Source organism: Cebidichthys violaceus, unplaced genomic scaffold (genome assembly GCF_023349555.1).
Source record: "Cebidichthys violaceus isolate CVI_PGR_0920_01 unplaced genomic scaffold, fCebVio1.0.p SCAF_19, whole genome shotgun sequence".
NCBI lineage: Eukaryota > Metazoa > Chordata > Actinopteri > Perciformes > Stichaeidae > Cebidichthys > Cebidichthys violaceus.
This window is the reverse complement of record NW_027176361.1, coordinates 11,159,687-11,179,111: the sequence shown is the minus strand read 5'-3', so window position 1 is coordinate 11,179,111 and position 19,425 is coordinate 11,159,687. Positions and strand designations below refer to the sequence as shown.

Sequence of the window (19,425 nt, the reverse complement as noted above, 5' to 3'; positions counted from 1 at the left end):
GTTCTTTGAAGGATACTAAAGTATCAGTAAGCCTCTCTTTGCCTTGACGTCTGGTGTGAAGAAGCCACGATATGCCAAGGGTAAAAAGAGCTCACCTGTGGCTAGGAAGTTAACTTTGGCTGACCGGACCCCTGAATGCAGTGACACTTTCATTAAGCTGAAACAGGCTCTCCTGGATAATGCCACCTTGGCTCATCCCGACTTCAGTATACCTTTCCTTGTGACCACGAGGTGGGCTGTGAGAAACCCTGAAGTCATTCTTTGTGTTACCAGATGTGACTACATTACATGCTATCGTATGAATAAACGGCTGGTTGGAGCCAAACCCAAGTGCCTGATTCCAAACACAACAAAGTCAGAGAGAGAGTACACAACTGCTACACTTGGGTGCGGACCTTAGAGGATGAGGTCATACGAGAACATGGGTGTAACCCTTTTTGGGTGTAATTGAGAAGCACACACAGAGAAACGACGAAGTAATGTTAATCATGTGCCAGATAAGGGAGTGTTGGGGAAAGGGGTAGACAGCCCAAAAGGGCTATAAAAAGAGTGACTTGCAAAGGCAAGACGGGATTCATCGCGGGACGCCTTCCAAGTGCTCGACGGAAACCACTGGACCTCGTTTGACAGCAGCATCGGAGGACTTCGTCTTTGTTCACGGAGAGAAGACCACAGTTCGTGACCAAGGATTAAAAGACGGAGATTTTCCTCTCCCCCCTGTTTGACTTTAACACCCGGACGACAGAAGAACACAGCCCTAAAGACTTTGTACTGAGCCTGAAGGATCGCTGAACGGACTTCCGAAATAATGAGTATATAAAAAACCATATAATCTAAAAGAAATTGTAATGAATCAAATCAAGAATAGTATTATTTTGTGTGAGCTGTTGCTGTGCCCCTGCTAAACTGTCCTGCAATAAATATCTAATCTGCATTTAAAGTAAATTTCTCAGAAAATTAATTTTACCTAGTAGTAAATGTTCCTCGTGGCCGTGAAAGGTTAAATCTATTGTATGTTTGACAACCGAGTTCTGAATGGTTATCCTAGTTCCCAGTCCACTTAACAACCCCTTACGGTTTTAGAAATCCTAGCCGTTAAAATCTAAACCTGGCAATTTACCAAGAGCCCGGATCCATAGGAGGAAAGCTGCCATAACTGACCCCACTGGTAGAAGCACCCGGCCAGGGGGCCCCTCGGCCGAGTGCACGTTACCGGAAGAAGCAGGGTAGACGTCAGGAGTAGCGGTAGTGAGCAGAGCCAGGCGAGTTTCCTCAGAAGCACCAGCTTGCCAATCTTTTGATAGAGAGCTGAGTAATTTAAAGTTAGCCCCGTATCGGGCCCGTGAACCCTCAGATCTAACAAATGCCATAATTCATTTTTCTGAGTGTGCCATAAATCAGAGGTCTTCAACGTTTTTCAGGCCAAGGACCCCCAAACTGATAGAGAGATGGAGCAGGGACCCCTACTATATACAGTATGTTGTATACAATTGTGTTTTATATTAAACTGGGCCTAGTGCCATGTATAAACATACCTTGTTATTGTGCATTCAATACTAAGCTATTCAAATAATACACAGGTTCATATATTCATGTTTTTATTTTAAACATGTGCTACGTACAGTGAGTACGTGCCACTGACATTTAGAAACATACCTTGTATGATAATCATGCATACAAGCTATTCAAATTGACGTTTTTATTTTAAACATAAATGTAGAAACGAAAATGAGTGATGGCCTATTAGTGCCACTGCCATGCATAACATACCTGTTATATTGCAGACAATACTGAACTATTAAGATAATAATGGACAGATTCATGTTTGGGGAAAAAATCAAAAATAACAACTGTTAACAACAAACTGCCTGCGAGCCAGCGCTGCCACAGCAAAAAAAAAAAAAAAAAAAGAAGATAAAGTCATAATTATGAGATAGAAAGACGAAATTATAAGATACTTAAACAAGCAGCTCTTTGTCTAAGGACATGTTGAAGAGATTATATATCTCATCTGGCTTGGGGAACACCTTGGAGTTGTTTAGCCTTGCCCCAGATAAGCAGCAATTGGATGGATGGAGTCACAAAGTCACCCAATGGATAGATACTACAAGCGCGGTATGATTAGCTGTGTCAAATAGTGCTGGCCCATCCTGATCTCTCTGATGATCTGTAAGTTAGTTAAATGTTTTAATGGTATCATTACACATGCTCACATCATCGAGCATAAACGTTTCCTTTGTTCAAGCAACCATTCCTTTCAAACCCACAAACTTAATTTGCATAAATAAGTAACTTCAGCTGAATTATCTCTGCACAGAGACATTCAGCCTATGTCACGCAGCATCACTGTAACCACTTTTCTATTGATTAATGTTGCCTAACTTTAATATTGAGTTTGACATATCTTTAATGGCAGCATGCTGTCTTTGTTTGACAGCATGCCTACTGTGTTTCTGCAGAGTAGCAACGGTGCTCCTGCCCTGGTCCCGCCCGCTCAGCTGCTCCGACAAACCACCCTGCCTTTAAATCCCCCACCTGCCCAGCCCACTCCCCAGTGCACCTCTCAAAACACCGCTTCGTACATAACCGGACGGTGTAAGTAGCCGAGCAGCAGCTGCCGGCCAGAGGACAGCGCGGCAAAAACAAAGCTAAAGGTAAGATAAAAAATAAAAGAAATACGTAAACTACCTCCTCCTCTCTTTCCTATGTAAGCCCGTTTCCGCCATAAAAAAAAGAAAAAAGAAATATGCTTTTTTTTTATTTAATTTGGTTATGCGGAAACGGGCTTCCATACTTTCCTGTTCGGCCAGGACCATTTTTTTCCTCTGGTCACCTTGGTGATTTGTGTAAATTAGCTAGTTTCCGTCCATGGATGATTACTTCTCACTTGATTTATACTCAATCTCTAGTTTCAAGTCTTCTTCAATACAGCATGATGTTCATTTAGTAAATTATGGTCCATTTAGAGTCAAATAGACCATAAAGCAGACATGGAACCAGATCCAAAATTGGTTTTCCTTAGGAATCTGTTCCTAATGCAGTCCGTCACAAACATGGGCAGATGACCAAATGTATGTTTTGTAGAAAATGAAAATGACAGCAACTGCTGGGCTGGGTGGCACCAACAAGGATTTATTTAATCTAAGATCAATTCTAATCACAGTTTAGACATGTAATTAAAATGATGCAGAGCGCTGTTGCACAATTAAAAACGAATCACTGTTTAGTAAATCCAAGTTTAACCCAAAATTAAATAGAGTTTTATCAATATGGAGAAGCTTGCCACCTGTTGGGAACTAGTTATTTGGCTATAAAGGATGGGGACTGAAACTGCCATCAGCTCTGTATTCCTTAACAAAATGTTTTATTGTTAACCAGCTAGCTAGCTAAAAAGTGAAGTTAGTATAGAAATTTTGATTTCTCCTCCTTTGAGAAAGAGTTGTTGGCAGAATTAGAGGGATAGAAATTGTGTTTTTTTTTCGTATGAGCCACAGTAGTTCTCCACGCTTGCCACACACAATTTGCAACCTCTTGGCTAGGTGCCATTGTAACAGAGTTAATGATTCCACATGCCATCACTGGTCATTAGTTAAGTTATTTATCCATTCAATGTTCATATTATTTTCTCCTATTTCTGTAAAAATAATGTACTACTTATTATCATTAGCTTCCCACGGAGACAAGTGTATTGTGTCACATGAGCGCCCTCTACTGGTGCCCCTGCAGACTTGAGTGGTGCGCCCCGCTTCCTGTGACCAGTCTGCGGCACGCTGTCTCCGTGGTAGACTGATCTGTGACGAGCTCCGTCGTGATATCTGTACAAGTTCATTTTTGTTTGTTTTTCGATTTATAATTTCTAGCAAATACTTTTTACTGCTAACTTTGGTTAGCATTAATAACATGCTAACAAACGGTTAGCTTAAGCATTTATTTCTTTACTTTGGCAGTGTTTCGGAGCTTGTGACCACGAGGTGGGCTGTGAGAAACCCTGAAGTCATTCTTTGTGTTACCAGATGTGACTACATTACAATAAACGGCTGGTTGGAGCCAAACCCGATATCAAGTGCCTGATTCCAAACACAACACCAGAGAGAGAGAGTACACAACTACTACACCATCAAATCATACGATCTAGACATTATTAAACAGTTCCCTTGCTAAACCGCTATCTTGAGAGAAAATGTAGTTTTGAAACACGTCATGGCGTCATGAAACACATTGTTCGAGTGTGTCACTGAACTAATATCTGTTTCAGTGCAATGACAGGAAAAGGCTCATTTCCCTGCAGCACCTATTCCCTCTGCCACCCTCACTGACTTTACTTACTGATTAATTGGGGATAGAAATGAATGCATGCATTAATTTCAGTGTATAGAAACCAGAAATACTGGTATTATTGAGCAAACCCTTACGGTTTGAAAAGAGTAAATTATTGGCGCCTGGTCCCTGCTGCCAGTAAATTACCGTTATTTTATGGTGAAAATACCGTCACTTACATCATTTTTCACCATATACCGTCACGTACCATCATTGTTCACCATATACCATCACTTACCATCATTGTTCACAATATACCGTCACTTACCATAATTTTTCACCATATACCACCACTTACCATCATTGTTCACCATATACCGTCACGTACCATCATTGTTCACCATATACCGTCACGTACCATGATTTTTCACCATATACCGTCATGTACCATCATTTTTCACCATATACCTTCACTTACCATCATTGTTCACCATATACCGTCACGTACCATCATTGTTCACCATATACCGTCACGTACCATGATTTTTCACCATATACCGTCATGTACCATCATTTTTCACCATATACCTTCACTTACCATCATTTTTCACCATATACCGTCATGTACCATCATTTTTCACCATATACCTTCACTTACCATCATTTTTCACCATATACCGTCACTTACCATCATTTTTCACCATATACCGTCATATACCGCACACCCGTGAAATGTAAGAAAAGAATGACGGTATGAAAAATCAGACACCACCCAAATCCTATACCTCATATATAATTACAATGTACTGATTATGGTTGAAAAATGCTTTTGAATATGTTGCAGTTTGTTAGTTGGTTTTCATCAACTTGTTAGGCAATTTGTAAAGCTTGCTCTCGACAGGTACTACAAAAATACACTGAAACTTCTGAAAGTGTCATGGAATATTGCTTATATTGCTATTGGCTCAACAACTTTAGTCAAAGACAAATTGTATTAGTGGTCCGATTTAGTTCATAATCCTTTTTTTAGGATAAAAGTGGCCTAATTTTTCATGATATACGATATTATACCAACGGTAAGTGTTGCTTATTAGTGGTGACTTTCAAGGAAAATGATGCTTTTTCCTATTCAACATATCCATTTTGCTCTCGCTCTATCTCTCTCTTTCTTTATCTTTACCTCCTCAGCTCCACCAAGCACGGAAAAGAAAAAGATCCACTTTGAGCACCGGCAGTGATCCTCAGCCATCATGCACTCCTGCAGAGTGAACCTCAGAATGACCATGTTCCTGGTGATCCTGCTGGGGGCAGCGGTGGTTCTGTTCTACGGCTGGTACTTCCAGCTTAGTCCCTGCGGTTCTGCCCCCTCCAACGGCAAAGTTCACGTTCTGCTGCTGTCATCGTGGCGATCAGGCTCGACCTTTATGGGTCAAGCGTTCAGCCAGCACCCATCTGTCTTCTATCTTATGGAGCCAGCGTGGCATGTGTGGAGCAAACTTCAGAGATCCAGTGCGCGGGAACTTCGAATGGCTGTGAGGGACCTGTTACGAAGCATATTCCATTGTGACTTTTCTGTGATGGATGCCTACCTGCCAGAGAACTCCATTGTGTCCTCCTTGTTTGCGTGGAGTCAGAGTAGAGCACTGTGCTCACCGCCGGCCTGTCCTGTCACGCCACGTGACCAGTTCAACAACGAGACTCAGTGCTTAAAGAAATGTGGTACTATTGGCCTGCAGGGGGCGGCGGAGGCTTGTGGCACCTACAGTCACGTGGTACTCAAAAATGTGAGATTATTTGAGCTGGAATCCCTCTACCCGCTCTGGAAGGACCCAAGCTTAGATTTCCGTATTATCCACCTGGTCCGAGACCCTCGGGCTGTGGTGCGGTCTAGAGAGGAAGAAGCCGCTAACTTGATGATGGATAGCGCCATTGTCTTGGAGCAGAGAAGCATTTCAGCAGCCGATGTGCAGTATCAAGTCATGCAGGAGATCTGCCGAAGTCACACCCGCATTATTGAGAGGGCCATCCTGAAGCCCCCTCCGTTTCTAAAAGGCCGCTACAAAATGGTCCGCTATGAGGACGTGGCACGCAACCCACTTGAGGAGATAACTGCCATGTATGAGTTTGTAGGTCTGGAGGCGACCAGCCAAATGGAGGAATGGATCTACAGGGTGACTCACGGAGAAGGCATGGGCCCCGAGGATATGATCGATGTCACATCGCGGAATGCTACCAAAGTCTCCCAGGCTTGGCGTACCCTGCTGCCACACGACAAGGTCAAACGTATCCAGGAGGTGTGTGAAGGGGCCATGTCATTGCTCGGATACAGGATGGTTAACAGTGAAAAAGAACAGGGGAGCCTTGACATAGATCTACTGGTGCCACAGAAACCGTACCAGTTCAACTGGTTGCCAGATAAAACAGAGCGTCCTAGTAATGGTTAAAATTGCATTTGAATGACAAAGACACCAAGAGACTACATTGGACTGACGTCTGTATTCTTTATGGGGTTTATTGGCTGTATGCGTTTGTAATGAGTGCTACTGCAAAATGAGTCATCATCTTGCATGATGTCTGAGGTTGAGGCATGGATTTGTGACGAATACTCACTTCACACTGTCAGTGGAGTGAGAGGATTAAACAGCAGAATTGTTGATTTTGTACAGAGGGCTGGAGAACGCTGTATCACATACATTTGGAACTGAAATGGAAAACATATTACCTGATCCACTAAGACTTTCTGACATTTACCCATATTGCCTGAAGTCTGGCTCATATGTAAAAGAAAAATTTTGCAGCAATTATACCACTTGGATTGGCAGCACATCCCAAATCTTCAAAAGATTTAACAATTTGGGTGAGTTTGCGTTACAATTAGGGCTGGGCTAGTTAACACATTATTATCACGTTAACGCATTCATTAATTAACGCTGACAATTATTTTATCGTGCATTAACGCAGTTTTTTTAATTATTATTAAGCTGACATTTTTAACACAAGAACCGGGCAGCGAGCGGTGAACAGCTGTGTTTGTGCGGCGCTGCTTCCGTCTCTTCCTGCCGCCCCCCCCCCCCCCCCCCCCCCGGGTGACCAGCCCGGTCAGGAACCCCCCTTCACTCCGTCACCGTCAGCCTGACTTGTTACAGGATCAAACATGACAATATCAAAATACATATTGTCGTGTTCTTAAATAAACATATAAGCACGTGAGAACAAACTGCTCTTAACTGCAACTCTTTATTTGCATAAGTTCCACATGCACATTACTGCCTACAGACTCCCTCCAGGTTCCCATGCTTCACCTACATTCCCCTGGGTCCTAAGTCCCTCCAGGTACAGCTATAACAAATACCACACATAGTACACGGTAAGTTTTTCTTTAAAGTCCAGGTGGATTTGTGGGGGGTGTTGATAGTTTGACTAATGGTCGTGGAGTTGGAAGTAAGACAAGTAGGTTTATGTTTGTCTGCTTTCATCGATTTGTATGTACCCATGTATTTGTTGATTCTATTTAGGACCACTTTGTGTTTTTAGAAATGGTTTTAAGTATCGCCCTCTGGTATTTCTGCATCATGATACTCTTTATATTTGTTGTGTTTTAGATTCCCAATAAAAATCAAATCCATTCAAATGGGATTAGTGATGAGAAACATTTGGGAAATGCAAGTTTTAAATCGAGGAATGATAGCTTAATTATTGGCATATAAGGTGAAATGTATTTGAAAAGTAGCAATACTACAATGTTAACATTACAAGTGAAAGCTCTGCATTCAAAACTGTATTTGAGGAAAAGTAACTATGAAGAGTAAAATGTACTAAAAGTCAAGAACATGTGAAGTATCAGAATATGTCATTTTTAAAATAAAAACGTTCCTCAAATTACCATCTGTTTAAGTCTGAAGTCAATCAAGTCAAATCTCTAGGAGGAGTTTGTAAAAGTACGGAGCCTTGAAATGGTCAAAAAACATCATAAAATAAAAAATGTCCGTCTTCCTGTTTGGTTTAGGTTATACTTCTAAGAGGGCTTTTTGTATGTCCCATCACATTACACATATTACATTTCATACAGCTAGGTGAAACCCAATGTTGGGGCTACTCAAAAGGGGGCACTATCGAGCAAATATGTCATACTGCAGCTGGACACTCCAATCAGACTGCAATTTTCGTCACAACTGGCTTTTCGTGCCAAATTTCAAAATCTTACCAGTATCCCAAGCACCTCCTTTTCCCTTTGAAAGACATAGAATAATAATAAACATTTGAAGAACAATAGATCCTACGCTCCGACTTCGTCAGTGTTTGGGCCCTAATGAGTGACGCAGATACATCAAAAGGAAAGGAAGAATATATATATATATACGTATATATGTATTTATTTTTACGGTGAGAGAGTGAGACGGAAGAGAAGTGCAGAATGCATGATGGGAAAGCATGTGTATAGTTTGAATGCATTTGAAAAGGAATAAATAACCTTATTGCTTTAATAGTGCCATTAACCTCTTTATAAATGTGAGCTTTTGAAGACTCAAAGAAAATGTGATTTGCTCCCATACTTTCTGAATCCAAACATTGTATGATGGAGGATCCGGTTTCAACCACCTAATTGAAATACACTGAATGGAAGCTCCTAAATGGATTAGCAACAAACAGATTTTAGCCCTTCTTTCAAAGAGTTCTGGAACCACACCATGAAGAACTACTTTTGGACCTTTGGGAATATCCTCATGGAAGACATATTTAAGGGTACCAAATACTAACCCAACGCCCCAGATGGTTTGTGACACAGAACCATCTGAGAAGAAGCTGTTTGGAAAAGGGCCGGCACTTTCAAAAAAATACTTGACAGGTGATTGGATGAGTCATCTGTTAATCAAACTCTTGCCGAAGAGAGTCGGAATAAGATTGAAAACATCTTTTTCATGAAGAAAAGCCTTCAGTGTCACGTTCGTGTTTGCTTTCACTGAAGAAAGAAAAGAAACAGATGCTCTTGCAGCACCTGCGCTAACCTCCTCAGGAGCTGCCATTGTTGTTTTGAACCAACAGTTGCCACTGCGTGTGATCTACTCTGGCTCATGTTTTCTTATTCTGATCATTTTACCCATACCAATCTGACTCCTCAAACCTAAACCTAATCAACTCAGTCAACAAAGACCAAGAGTACTAGCCAATCAGAGGCAGAGTAGGGCAGGTCATGACTTCACAATCATAGGAAAACAAATTTGGCTGCCCATAGCTGCAAGTAGCTCCTAACGGGAGGCTGACTAAGCCACTGTGGTTGGGACCCAAATGCATAATTTAAAGCCTGACGAGATGGACTTTTGGTTCTCGCATGATCTCGCCATATTGCCAGAAATGTCTTATCTTTGGACATGACCAGCTAAAGGTGGCTAATTTGTCCACATTTTTTTCAGTACTTGTCTGAGCTGGTTGGTCTCCACTTTGCTGTTATTCGTGGAGTCAAAGATGGTGAAATCTAAGAGGGGCATTGGTTCTAAAAAAGATATGAAGTCATTATCAGTTTTCGAAATTTGGATGAACTGACCTTTAAATGATCGAATGGAAAATGAGGGCTTTTTTTTTCATTCATCTTCGTCCGCTTATCCGGGATCGGGTCGCGGGGGCAACAGCTCCAGCAGGGGACCCCAAACTTCCCTTTCCCGGGCCACATCAGCCAGCTCTGACTGGGGGATCCCGAGGCGCTCCCAGGCCAGTTTGGAGATATAGTCCCTCCACCTGGTCCTGGGCCTCCCTCGGGGTCTCCTCCCAGCTGGTCGTGCCTGGAACACCTCCCTAGGGAGGCACCCAGGTGGCATCCTCACCAGATGCCCGAACCACCTCAACTGGCTCCGTTCCACGCAAAGAAGCAGCGGCTCTACTCCGAGTCCCTCACGGATGACCGAACTTCTCACCCTATCTCTAAGGGAGATGCCAGCCACCCTCCTGAGGAAACCCATTTCGGCCGCTTGTACCCGCGATCTAATTCTTTCGGTCATGACCCAGTCCACATGACCATAGGTGAGGGTAGGAACCAAGATTGCCCGGTAGATAGAGAGCTTTGCCTTGTGGCTCAGCTCTCTTTTCGTCACAACGGTGCGGTAAAGCGACTGCAATACCGCCCCAGCTGCTCCGATTCTCCGGCCAATCTCACGTTCCATTGTTCCCTCACTCGCGAACAAGACCCCAAGGTACTTGAACTCCTTCACTTGGGGTAAGGACTCATTCCCTACCCGGAGTGGGCAATCCACCGGTTTCCTGCTGAGAACCATGGCCTCAGATTTAGAGGTGCTGATCCTCATCCCAACCGCTTCACACTCGGCTGCGAACCGATCCAGTGAGTGCTGGAGGTCACAGCCTGATGAAGACATCAGGACCACATCATCTGCAAAAAGCAGCGATGCAATCCTCAGCCCACCGAACTGTAAACACTCCTCCCCACAACTACGCCTCGATATCCTGTCCATGAATACCACAAAAAGGATTGGTGACAAAGCGCAGCCCTGGCGGAGGCCAGCCCTCACCGGAAATGAGTCCGACTTACTACTGAGAACCCGGACACAGCTCTCGCTTTGGGCATACAGGGATTGGATGGCCCCCAGAAGTGGCCCTCTCACCCCATACTCCCGCAGCACCTCCCACAGTATCTCCCGGGGGACCCGGTCGTACGCCTTCTCCAGGTCCACAAAACACATGTAGACCGGATGGGCGTATTCCCAAGCCCCCTCCAGGATCCTTGCGAGAGTGAAGAGCTGGTCCGTTGTTCCACGGCCAGGACGGAATCCGCATTGTTCCTCTTCAATCCGAGGTTCGACTATTGGCCGAACCCTCCTTTCCAGCACCTTGGAGTAGACTTTACCAGGGAGGCTGAGTAGTGTGATACCTCGATAATTGGCACACACCCTCTGGTCCCCCTTTTTGAACAAGGGAACCACCACCCCGGTCTGCCACTCCCTAGGCACCGTCCCAGACCTCCACATAATGTTGAAGAGACGTGTCATCCAAGACAGTCCCTCCACACCCAGTGCCTTCAGCATTTCTGGACGGATCTCATCAATCCCTGGGGCTTTGCCACTGTGGAGTTGTTTGACTACCTCAGTGACTTCCACCAGGGAAATTGATGATGCTCCCCCATCAGCCTCCAGCTCTGCCTCTACAATAGAGGGCGTATTAGTCGGATTCAGGAGTTCCTCAAAGTGCTCCTTCCACCGCCCGATTACCCCCTCAGTTGAAGTCAACAGAGTCCCATCCTTACTGTATACAGCTTGGATGTTTCCCCGTTTTCCCCTCCTGAGGTTCCGGATGGTTTTCCAGAAACACCTTGGTGCCGACCGAAAGTCCTTCTCCATGGCCACTCCGAACTCCTCCCACACCCGCTGCTTTGCCTCCTTCACAGCAGCGGCTGTAGCCCTTCGGGTCTGTCGGTACCTTGCAACTGCCTCAGGAGTCCTCCGGGATAACATATCCCGGAAGGCCTCTTTCTTCAGTCGGACGGCTTCCCTGACCACCAGTGTCCACCACGGTGTTCGAGGGTTACCGCCCCTTGAGGCACCTAAGACCTTGAGACCACAGCTCACCGCCGTAGCTTTGGCAATAGAAGCTTTGAACATCGTCCATCCCTGTTCGATGCCCCCAACCTCCACAGGAATGCTAGAAAGAGGTGTGAGTTGAAGATCTCCCGGACAGGGGCCTCCTCCAGACGTTCCCAGTTTGCCCGCACTACCCGTTTGGGCTTATCAGGTCTGTCCAGAGTTTTCCCCCACCCTCTGACCCAACTCACAACCAGATGGTGATCAGTTGACAGCTCCGCCCCTCTCTTCACCCGAGTGTCCAAAACATACGGCCTCAGATTCGATGATACGATAACAAAATCGATCATCGACCTAGGGTGCTCTGGTACCACGTACACTTATGAACATCCTTATGCTCGAACATGGTGTTCGTTATGGACAATCCATGACTAGCACAGAAGTCCAACAACAAACGACCGCTCGGATTTAGATCAGGGAGGCCGTTCCTCCCAATCACGCCTCTCCAGGTATCCCCATCGTTGCCCACGTGCGCGTTGAAATCCCCCAGCAGAACTATGGAGTCCCCCACTGGAGCCCCATACAGGACTCCAGTCAGGGTCTCTAAGAAGGCCGAATACTTTGAACTGTTGTTCGGTGCATATGCTCATTCTGTATAAAGAAAGCTTGTTCACTTTTTTCGAGGTTCTTCCTCACTGAGACTGTACGCATTCTGTTGTGATGATTGAACCTTCTCTGCGCAGAGAATAAATACTTAAAAGACAACCTGGTTTTTGGTATTATGTATTTCAGCATTAGAAGACTCACGCAAAGCAGGTATAGGATTTTTTTTCCACCACAATATATATAAATAATAGTGCTGGGCAACAATTAAAATGTTTAATTAATCACATGATTGATCGCATTGTTATGCGCAAGATTCAATAATGAATTAAAAAGTAATCTATTGTGCACTTTTATTTTACAAGTACTGCTATATGAACAAAAGAGCAATAACATTTGGTTTGCAAACACTTTAAACAAATAAGGTGCTTTTTAACAGCAGTATTCCCTTTACACAGTAGCAGTTATATTTCTTGCACTATCTGTGCTCAGTGTGCTGACTTTATTTGAAACGTTCCACTGCTGTGCAACATGAATAAAATGTTCTGCACACATTTCAGCAAAATGTCTGTCTTCTGTTTTCATGACAGAGCATGTGAATGCAGCTCCCACTGTTCATCAATATAATGCACTGTAAGTCCGAGGTGATTATGGTTACCCAGCGATGTCCAGTAGTCTCCATTGAGAGCAACAGCTGGTGCACGTTGTAACGCCGTCGCTTTTGTAGTCCTTAGTCTCAAACAGGCAGACGCAATAGTGCACTCAAACATACCTTAAGCTAGGGTGTTCCTCCTGCAGTGAAAACCCAAGGCACTGAAAGTGATAACTATTTTAGGTTTCACAATAGACAGCGATCCTACGCAGGCGTCACTGCCTTCTAAAGTCGGTTTGTATTAGAGAAGTCACGAAAAGTGTGTCAGATGTAGCGTCTATTTCTAAACATCATCATAGATGCTCCCATGTACGCCATCTACCTCAAACATTAAAAAGAAACTGACAGGGAAGGTAAAGGTTCGAACTTTGTTATCTCACTAACTAACACTGCATTCTGTCCTCTATCTTCCATAACCCGGTACCTGCAACAGCGTCCTGGTGCGAGGCAAGAACCCTTGTTTCTGATGGACAAAGAAAAGCCACGTCAAGGTCTTGCTTTATCACCCGACTCCGTCTCCTCTGCGAACGAGGTGGACATCCTCCTCAGCTATACACCTCGCACCCCTTCCGCATCGGAGCAGCTACCTCTTCAGCCGCTCTAGTCCCTGCATCTACACTGAAAGCTATGGGTCGCATGTTCTCATATGTCGTATGTGTGAAGATCTGAGGCTAATTTGTGACTCTGGGCTATACAATAGTGAATGGACTCGAATATAATTGCTGTTCAAAACGCTATGAGCGCTACCTGGCAGACTATCATTAGTACCCCAATGCACGATATAAATGAAAAATAATAAGTTAATAAAATGCTGCAATGGATGTTGTTGCTCGGTGCTCCCCGTTTTGTATCTGCTGGCGAATCCGGGTAGCATTCAAAGAGCGGAGCCATCATCGCCAAGTTTAACTGTATTTCCATTTGTTGCAATAAATGGTTAAAATCTATGACGAGAGTGTTCCTGACTGAACTCATCTCTGCCAGTGCCCGTTTAAACTTTGGTTTTGGTCTTTTACTTCCGCTGACCATGCCCCACACTTCATCATGCACGCATTCCCGTTGACATTACTGATGTTACTGACTGACACACTTCACAATTGGTAGCCGTTTCTTTACTTTGTTATCATAAACACATTTAATATCCCATCCTCCCTTGTCTCCTTCCGTATTTGTCATAGCTTGGGAGCCGGGTTAAGGCGTTACACATGGCTTTCTCCAAAACACAAGAATGTGGACAGTTTAACCAGCCTTTAACCAATATGGACAGACTCCTAAACGTTCATTCCTCCCATGCAGTTTAAACCAGTGTGTCTCATATGTCCAGAGACCATTATGATTATTCAAAGCAGCCAGGTGAAGCGTCACTACGCGACTAAGCAAAATCTTTTGAGCAAACGCACCCACTCAATCCAAAATTAAAAAAAAAAAGTCTTGCCATGTGCTTGCCGTGTGTGCTGGGTGTGAAGGACAGTGATGAGGGCTCCGGTAGAACCGACAGGAGGCAACATCCCCGAGGCTGGAGTCACCGTGAAATCAAGCTCCTGCGCCGGCCACCTGGCGGGCTGAATGCCGGCTCCGGCTGAACATCAATGTCGATACCTTCCTCTTCATAAAACGATCAAAGTCGGAATTTCACAATGTACCGAACATACAGAGGAGTTGAAAAAACATTTCTCTCCAGTCCAACATGTAAAATGAATACAGATAATAAAGTGCAAAAAATAGAAAAGACATTTTATGAATGCAAAGGAGTGTAAAGATAGTCTTCCTGACTGAACTTGCACTTAAGCTTTATTTAATCAAATTATTATTATTTTTCCTTAATAGAGTGTTCCCTATTTGCATATTCCCCTGCTGTGTGAATGCATACTTCCTCAATGTGTGTAAGTTTTTTGTTCTTTCTCCCCGTCTCTTCTGTCATGTTCACCAGAGGGAGTTTTGATAGGTGCGCGCACACACACACACACACACACACACACACACACACATGCAGCGTTCGCAGCAATAATTACATTTCACTTCAAAGGGCCACGCAGTTGTTGCGGTGATTGGCTACTCAAACTAGCAAGGTGAGGGATGGACTGTGCATCCCTATGCGTGTGTGCACATGTTTGGGTGTGTAGATATTTGACTAACCAAAAAAGTTCCCAGCACGCATATCGTGCCTCTTACTAGCATGTGTCAGTGCTGTTTGCTACTTATTAACACCTCGTGTGTGTTGCTCTTGTTTCAATGACATGGGTCGAGTGGTATCCCGCTCTTGTTCTATTGGCACACATGAAAGCGTTAGCGAGACTAGCCGTGGCAACAACCTCTGAACCCCAAAAACCCCGGTTTGAAAAGCATGTTTTCTTATTGAAAAAAATAACCCAAATTACACTTTATTTTATAAAAGCCAGGAACTGAAAAAAACTAACGTTGTCGTCGGATTTTCAACTTTCCAATGATCTTTGAACGGAACGTGTGTGAAGAACGCTGCCGTAGGAAAATCTACCAAATCGAAGCTTGAAATAGTGACGTTTCATCAAATTCTTTATTTATATCCCATCTAAAATGCTGCCAAAAATACACCAAACTAGATTAAATTAGACTAAATTCTGCGCTACTCAGCACAACTGGGAAGCCATGGCTCAGCTGAGATCCACAGTCACGTGACAAAAAAAGTCAGTGAAACTTTGACTAAACGCAGGCTGTTTAAACAGGAGAGGTGCATATAATCAGTGGCATATGTAAATGACAGTTTGCACTGTGAGGCCTTTAAGCCAGCAGAGCAGTAGTGGCATACTAACAATCAACAGTGACAAGCCTTCCAGAAGTGAACAATTTACTATTGCGATATCTGTAGAAAATGTGAAAAAAAAATCAAATAATAATAATAGCCAAATAAACAATCTTTCATCCAGGAGGCCGCTGTTCATTCCCCATGCAAAACGAGACGTCAACGATGATTCATTCATCATGGCAAATGTTGCAAGTGTTACGGCACGTACAAAGTCATTTTAATCCAAACAACGATAGATGTATGATGTATGATGTGTGTTGTATGATGTATGATGTATGATGTGTCCGTGTTCTCTGTGCTTTCATCAACAGCTGATGAAGAAGACGAGTACCTGCTCGTCTCTTCAGCCAGCTGTGTTGTCAGGTTGTCTGCTAGTTCCTGAACTCGGTCTGATGGTGTTTCTTCACAGACTGACACTTTAAAAGTGTGTATCTGGGCGGAGCTCACCTGCTCACACACCTTTAATCATGCAATGGGCTGTAGCTTTTATGAATATATTCTGCTGTGATTGCAGTCTGCCTTTTAATTCTTGGACACTTTTATGTTTTTCTTGGAGGCTAAATTTAGCTCCGTGTTTGGTGTCAAAATGCCGACGTCAATTCTGTTCCTTCATCTCAGACACCGTCTCATAACACAGAGGACAGACCGGTTCTTCTCCTTGAAGCACAAACATGTATTCTCTTTCACATCTTTCATTACATTTTCTTCTCTCTGCATCAATTTTTCTCCACTCGGGGACATTTTGGGATTATTTGTCAATCATTTTCAACTCAATCACTTTTGAGTAGCCCCAACATTGGGTTTCACCCAGCTGTATGAAATGTTGTAGGTATGTGTAGCTTCATGGGACGTACAAAAGATCCTCTTGGAAGTATGCCCTAAACCAAATTTCTGGCAGATCTTCATCCCCGCCACTCTTTTGAGCAAACGTACCAACTCAAAATGATCAGAATCCTAAAATACATTAATTCACCGTTCAACAATGATGTTAACAGAGAGGACTAGAGCTGAAACAAGTGGTTTAATAACCACAGACAAAGTCCCTGCACACTAATTTCTCCTTTTAGAAGATGAGAATATAATATTGTGGCTTTTTTTGTGACATCACTTCACACCTGAATGAACTGAATTTAAAGCGACAGGTCAATTCAGTTTTCATTTTTCGTAAATGAATTACTTTATTTTAAGATGCACATTTTTTAAAAGCTTTCTGTTTTGTATTTAATTTTTTAATCCAGTTCTTATTTTACTTGAAATGAGAGAAGATTAATTATTTATTATTAGAGTATGTGTATGTATGTACATACACATATGTACCTGGTCTACAGAGTCTAATCCTACTGACTTTCTACAGGACAGCACCAGGAGAAACTCAGCACCCTCTAGTGGACTGGAAAAGCTATTGTTGTCACGATTATTAACCAGAATATTTCTAATAGGCCTTTAGCTAATGAACTCAAACATTTATTATCATCATCAACAATTTCCTTTTACTTTGTTGTCCTCTATAGTGGTGATTTGCATAAAAACACATGATTCAAATGACTGGAAATAGAAGATTGTATTTTTATTGATTACAAATAAATCTTGTCATTTGTAGTTTTAATGATATATATTATAAGCTGCTTAGAGCTATTGTTAGGAAGTTAAACAGGTTTGAACTAACTAACTATTTTTTAATGAAATTTCTACGTCATTCTGTACTATGCCATTTTTATTTTTTATAGCATAAATATATGTAAGCATATATAATATGACCTTTATAAGACATTTTTTTATGACATACTATATTACTGTTTTTTATGGCATACTATATGATGTCCTTTACCATGATATTTCTTATAACTTTTAGTTGAAGTTTGTATGAGTTGAAGTTGATCTTTGGCTTTTTGGAGTTTAAAACTGCCTCACTGTTGTCGCTTTCCAACACAATATGTATTCTGATAACGATGCATCACGATATGTCATGGTTTCTTGTAATTTATCGAAGAGAGTGTATGAAATAACCACATGGTTTTGTTCGCTAACGAATGAAATACTTGACAAATGAGCACTGATTAGTCTTTATTAAGAACTTCAGAGCAAAGATATCAGTGACTTATCACCCAGCCCTTACTGAGGGCAAGATATATCCCATGATGCACTGGGTCGAGTCTGTCGACGAATCAGAGGCTGTGTTACTGACTGTGTGCATAACGGAGCTGATCTCTGAGGCCAAGCACAATGGAGGAACAGACATCCCCCCATCCTAGCATGTAGACCTGCTTCAACTCAAACTATTGGACAGTTGGACACATAAATGCACTTGACACCTTGTTGGCCTCTCGACAGGAGCTTAACTCCCGTCTTACGCTCCCCGTTCGTCCTTGTCACTCGTTCATCTTCCGCGTTGTTTATCTTGGCGTTAACGTTTCTGCACTATTCACCTTTATCTATCAAATTAAGTCCGTAGCCTGCGGCTAATGTATTTTCAAAATAAAAGTCCTTCCGTGTTCATGGGAAATAAAATATAGATACAAGTAAGGTAACAAATACAGTACATCACACGTTAAATGTCTTGTATGTCTTAGTATGGAGTCAGTCAGAGATATAACTAAAGGAATGGTGTTTGTATTCATATTTACTTATTCATTCAACTTTTTACCTTATAAGTTGTAACAGATTCCATAGAGAATAAATAGAGAGTATGGAAATGAGAAGAACTTAAAAACTAAAAATGATTTAAAAATTCTGTACACAATCTTTAAAGGTGGTAACAGTGTCTATTATAGTGGAGATTGGGATGTCTAGTTTAAACATTATAAGTTGAGGTATATTTTTGAAATGTTGAGCTCCGTGTGTCTTTTATTTTTTATATATCTGTTAAAGTAGGCTTTATATTTATTTGTACTTACATATATAGGATTTACTCCTCACTCCCCCTCCAACACCCCAGAGTTGTTTCATTTTGCACTTTTGGGGGTGGGTCAAAACATTGATGCATTTCATCCCCTTTTGCTGTATTTTGCACTATAAAATACTTCTGTTGCGACCATCGTGATAAATTGTTAAAAAATCAACACATTCTCACTCCTCACCCAGTGGCCCTACACTTCAAAGTATGACGCTCCTCTAGCGTCCGTTTTTGACTTGTCAGGGACTGCGCGGCAATTTACGCCTGTTACATGCATTGTGTTATTTCAAAATAAACTTCCATCTTTACAGGAAGTTAGGTTTTGGCAGCAAAAAGTACTTTGTTTGGTTTGACCGACTAACGAGTTGCGTGACTAATGACTGATTTGTAATAAGATAAGTCAGCGTTGACTTTTTAGTTTCCCGAGGTAGAATAAAACAAGGTTTTGTTTTATTCTACCTTGGGTAAGGGTATCTAAAAAACAAAAGCTCCTTTTTAAGACTTGTGCCTGTACTAACAACACCTGGTCCATGATACTACAGATGTTGAACAACCTAAGCCTCCTCAGCAAGGTCAGTCAACCCTGCCCCTTCTTGTCCAGGTCCAACAATATAAACAGGCCTGTCCAGGTGAGCATGGGAACAGAAAAGTGAATAGTTTGGGACAAGAGGGACAGTAGGGTTGGGGGGGGGCAGATGGTTGAAGAGCTGGGGGGGGC

At 42.8% G+C, this 19,425-nt stretch overlaps 1 protein-coding gene across 1 annotated transcript; it reads left to right on the top strand.

The window, feature by feature from the left end:
* Positions 1-486: 486 nt before the first annotated feature.
* On the top strand, positions 487-7,268 carry LOC137874960 (carbohydrate sulfotransferase 6-like). The gene is made up of 3 exons (XM_068713943.1): positions 487-812; positions 2,438-2,654; positions 5,446-7,268. The coding sequence occupies exon 3, from the start codon at positions 5,508-5,510 to the stop codon at positions 6,699-6,701; it is 1,194 nt and encodes a 397-aa protein (XP_068570044.1). The 5' UTR covers positions 487-812; positions 2,438-2,654; positions 5,446-5,507; the 3' UTR covers positions 6,702-7,268.
* Positions 7,269-19,425: the final 12,157 nt, after the last annotated feature.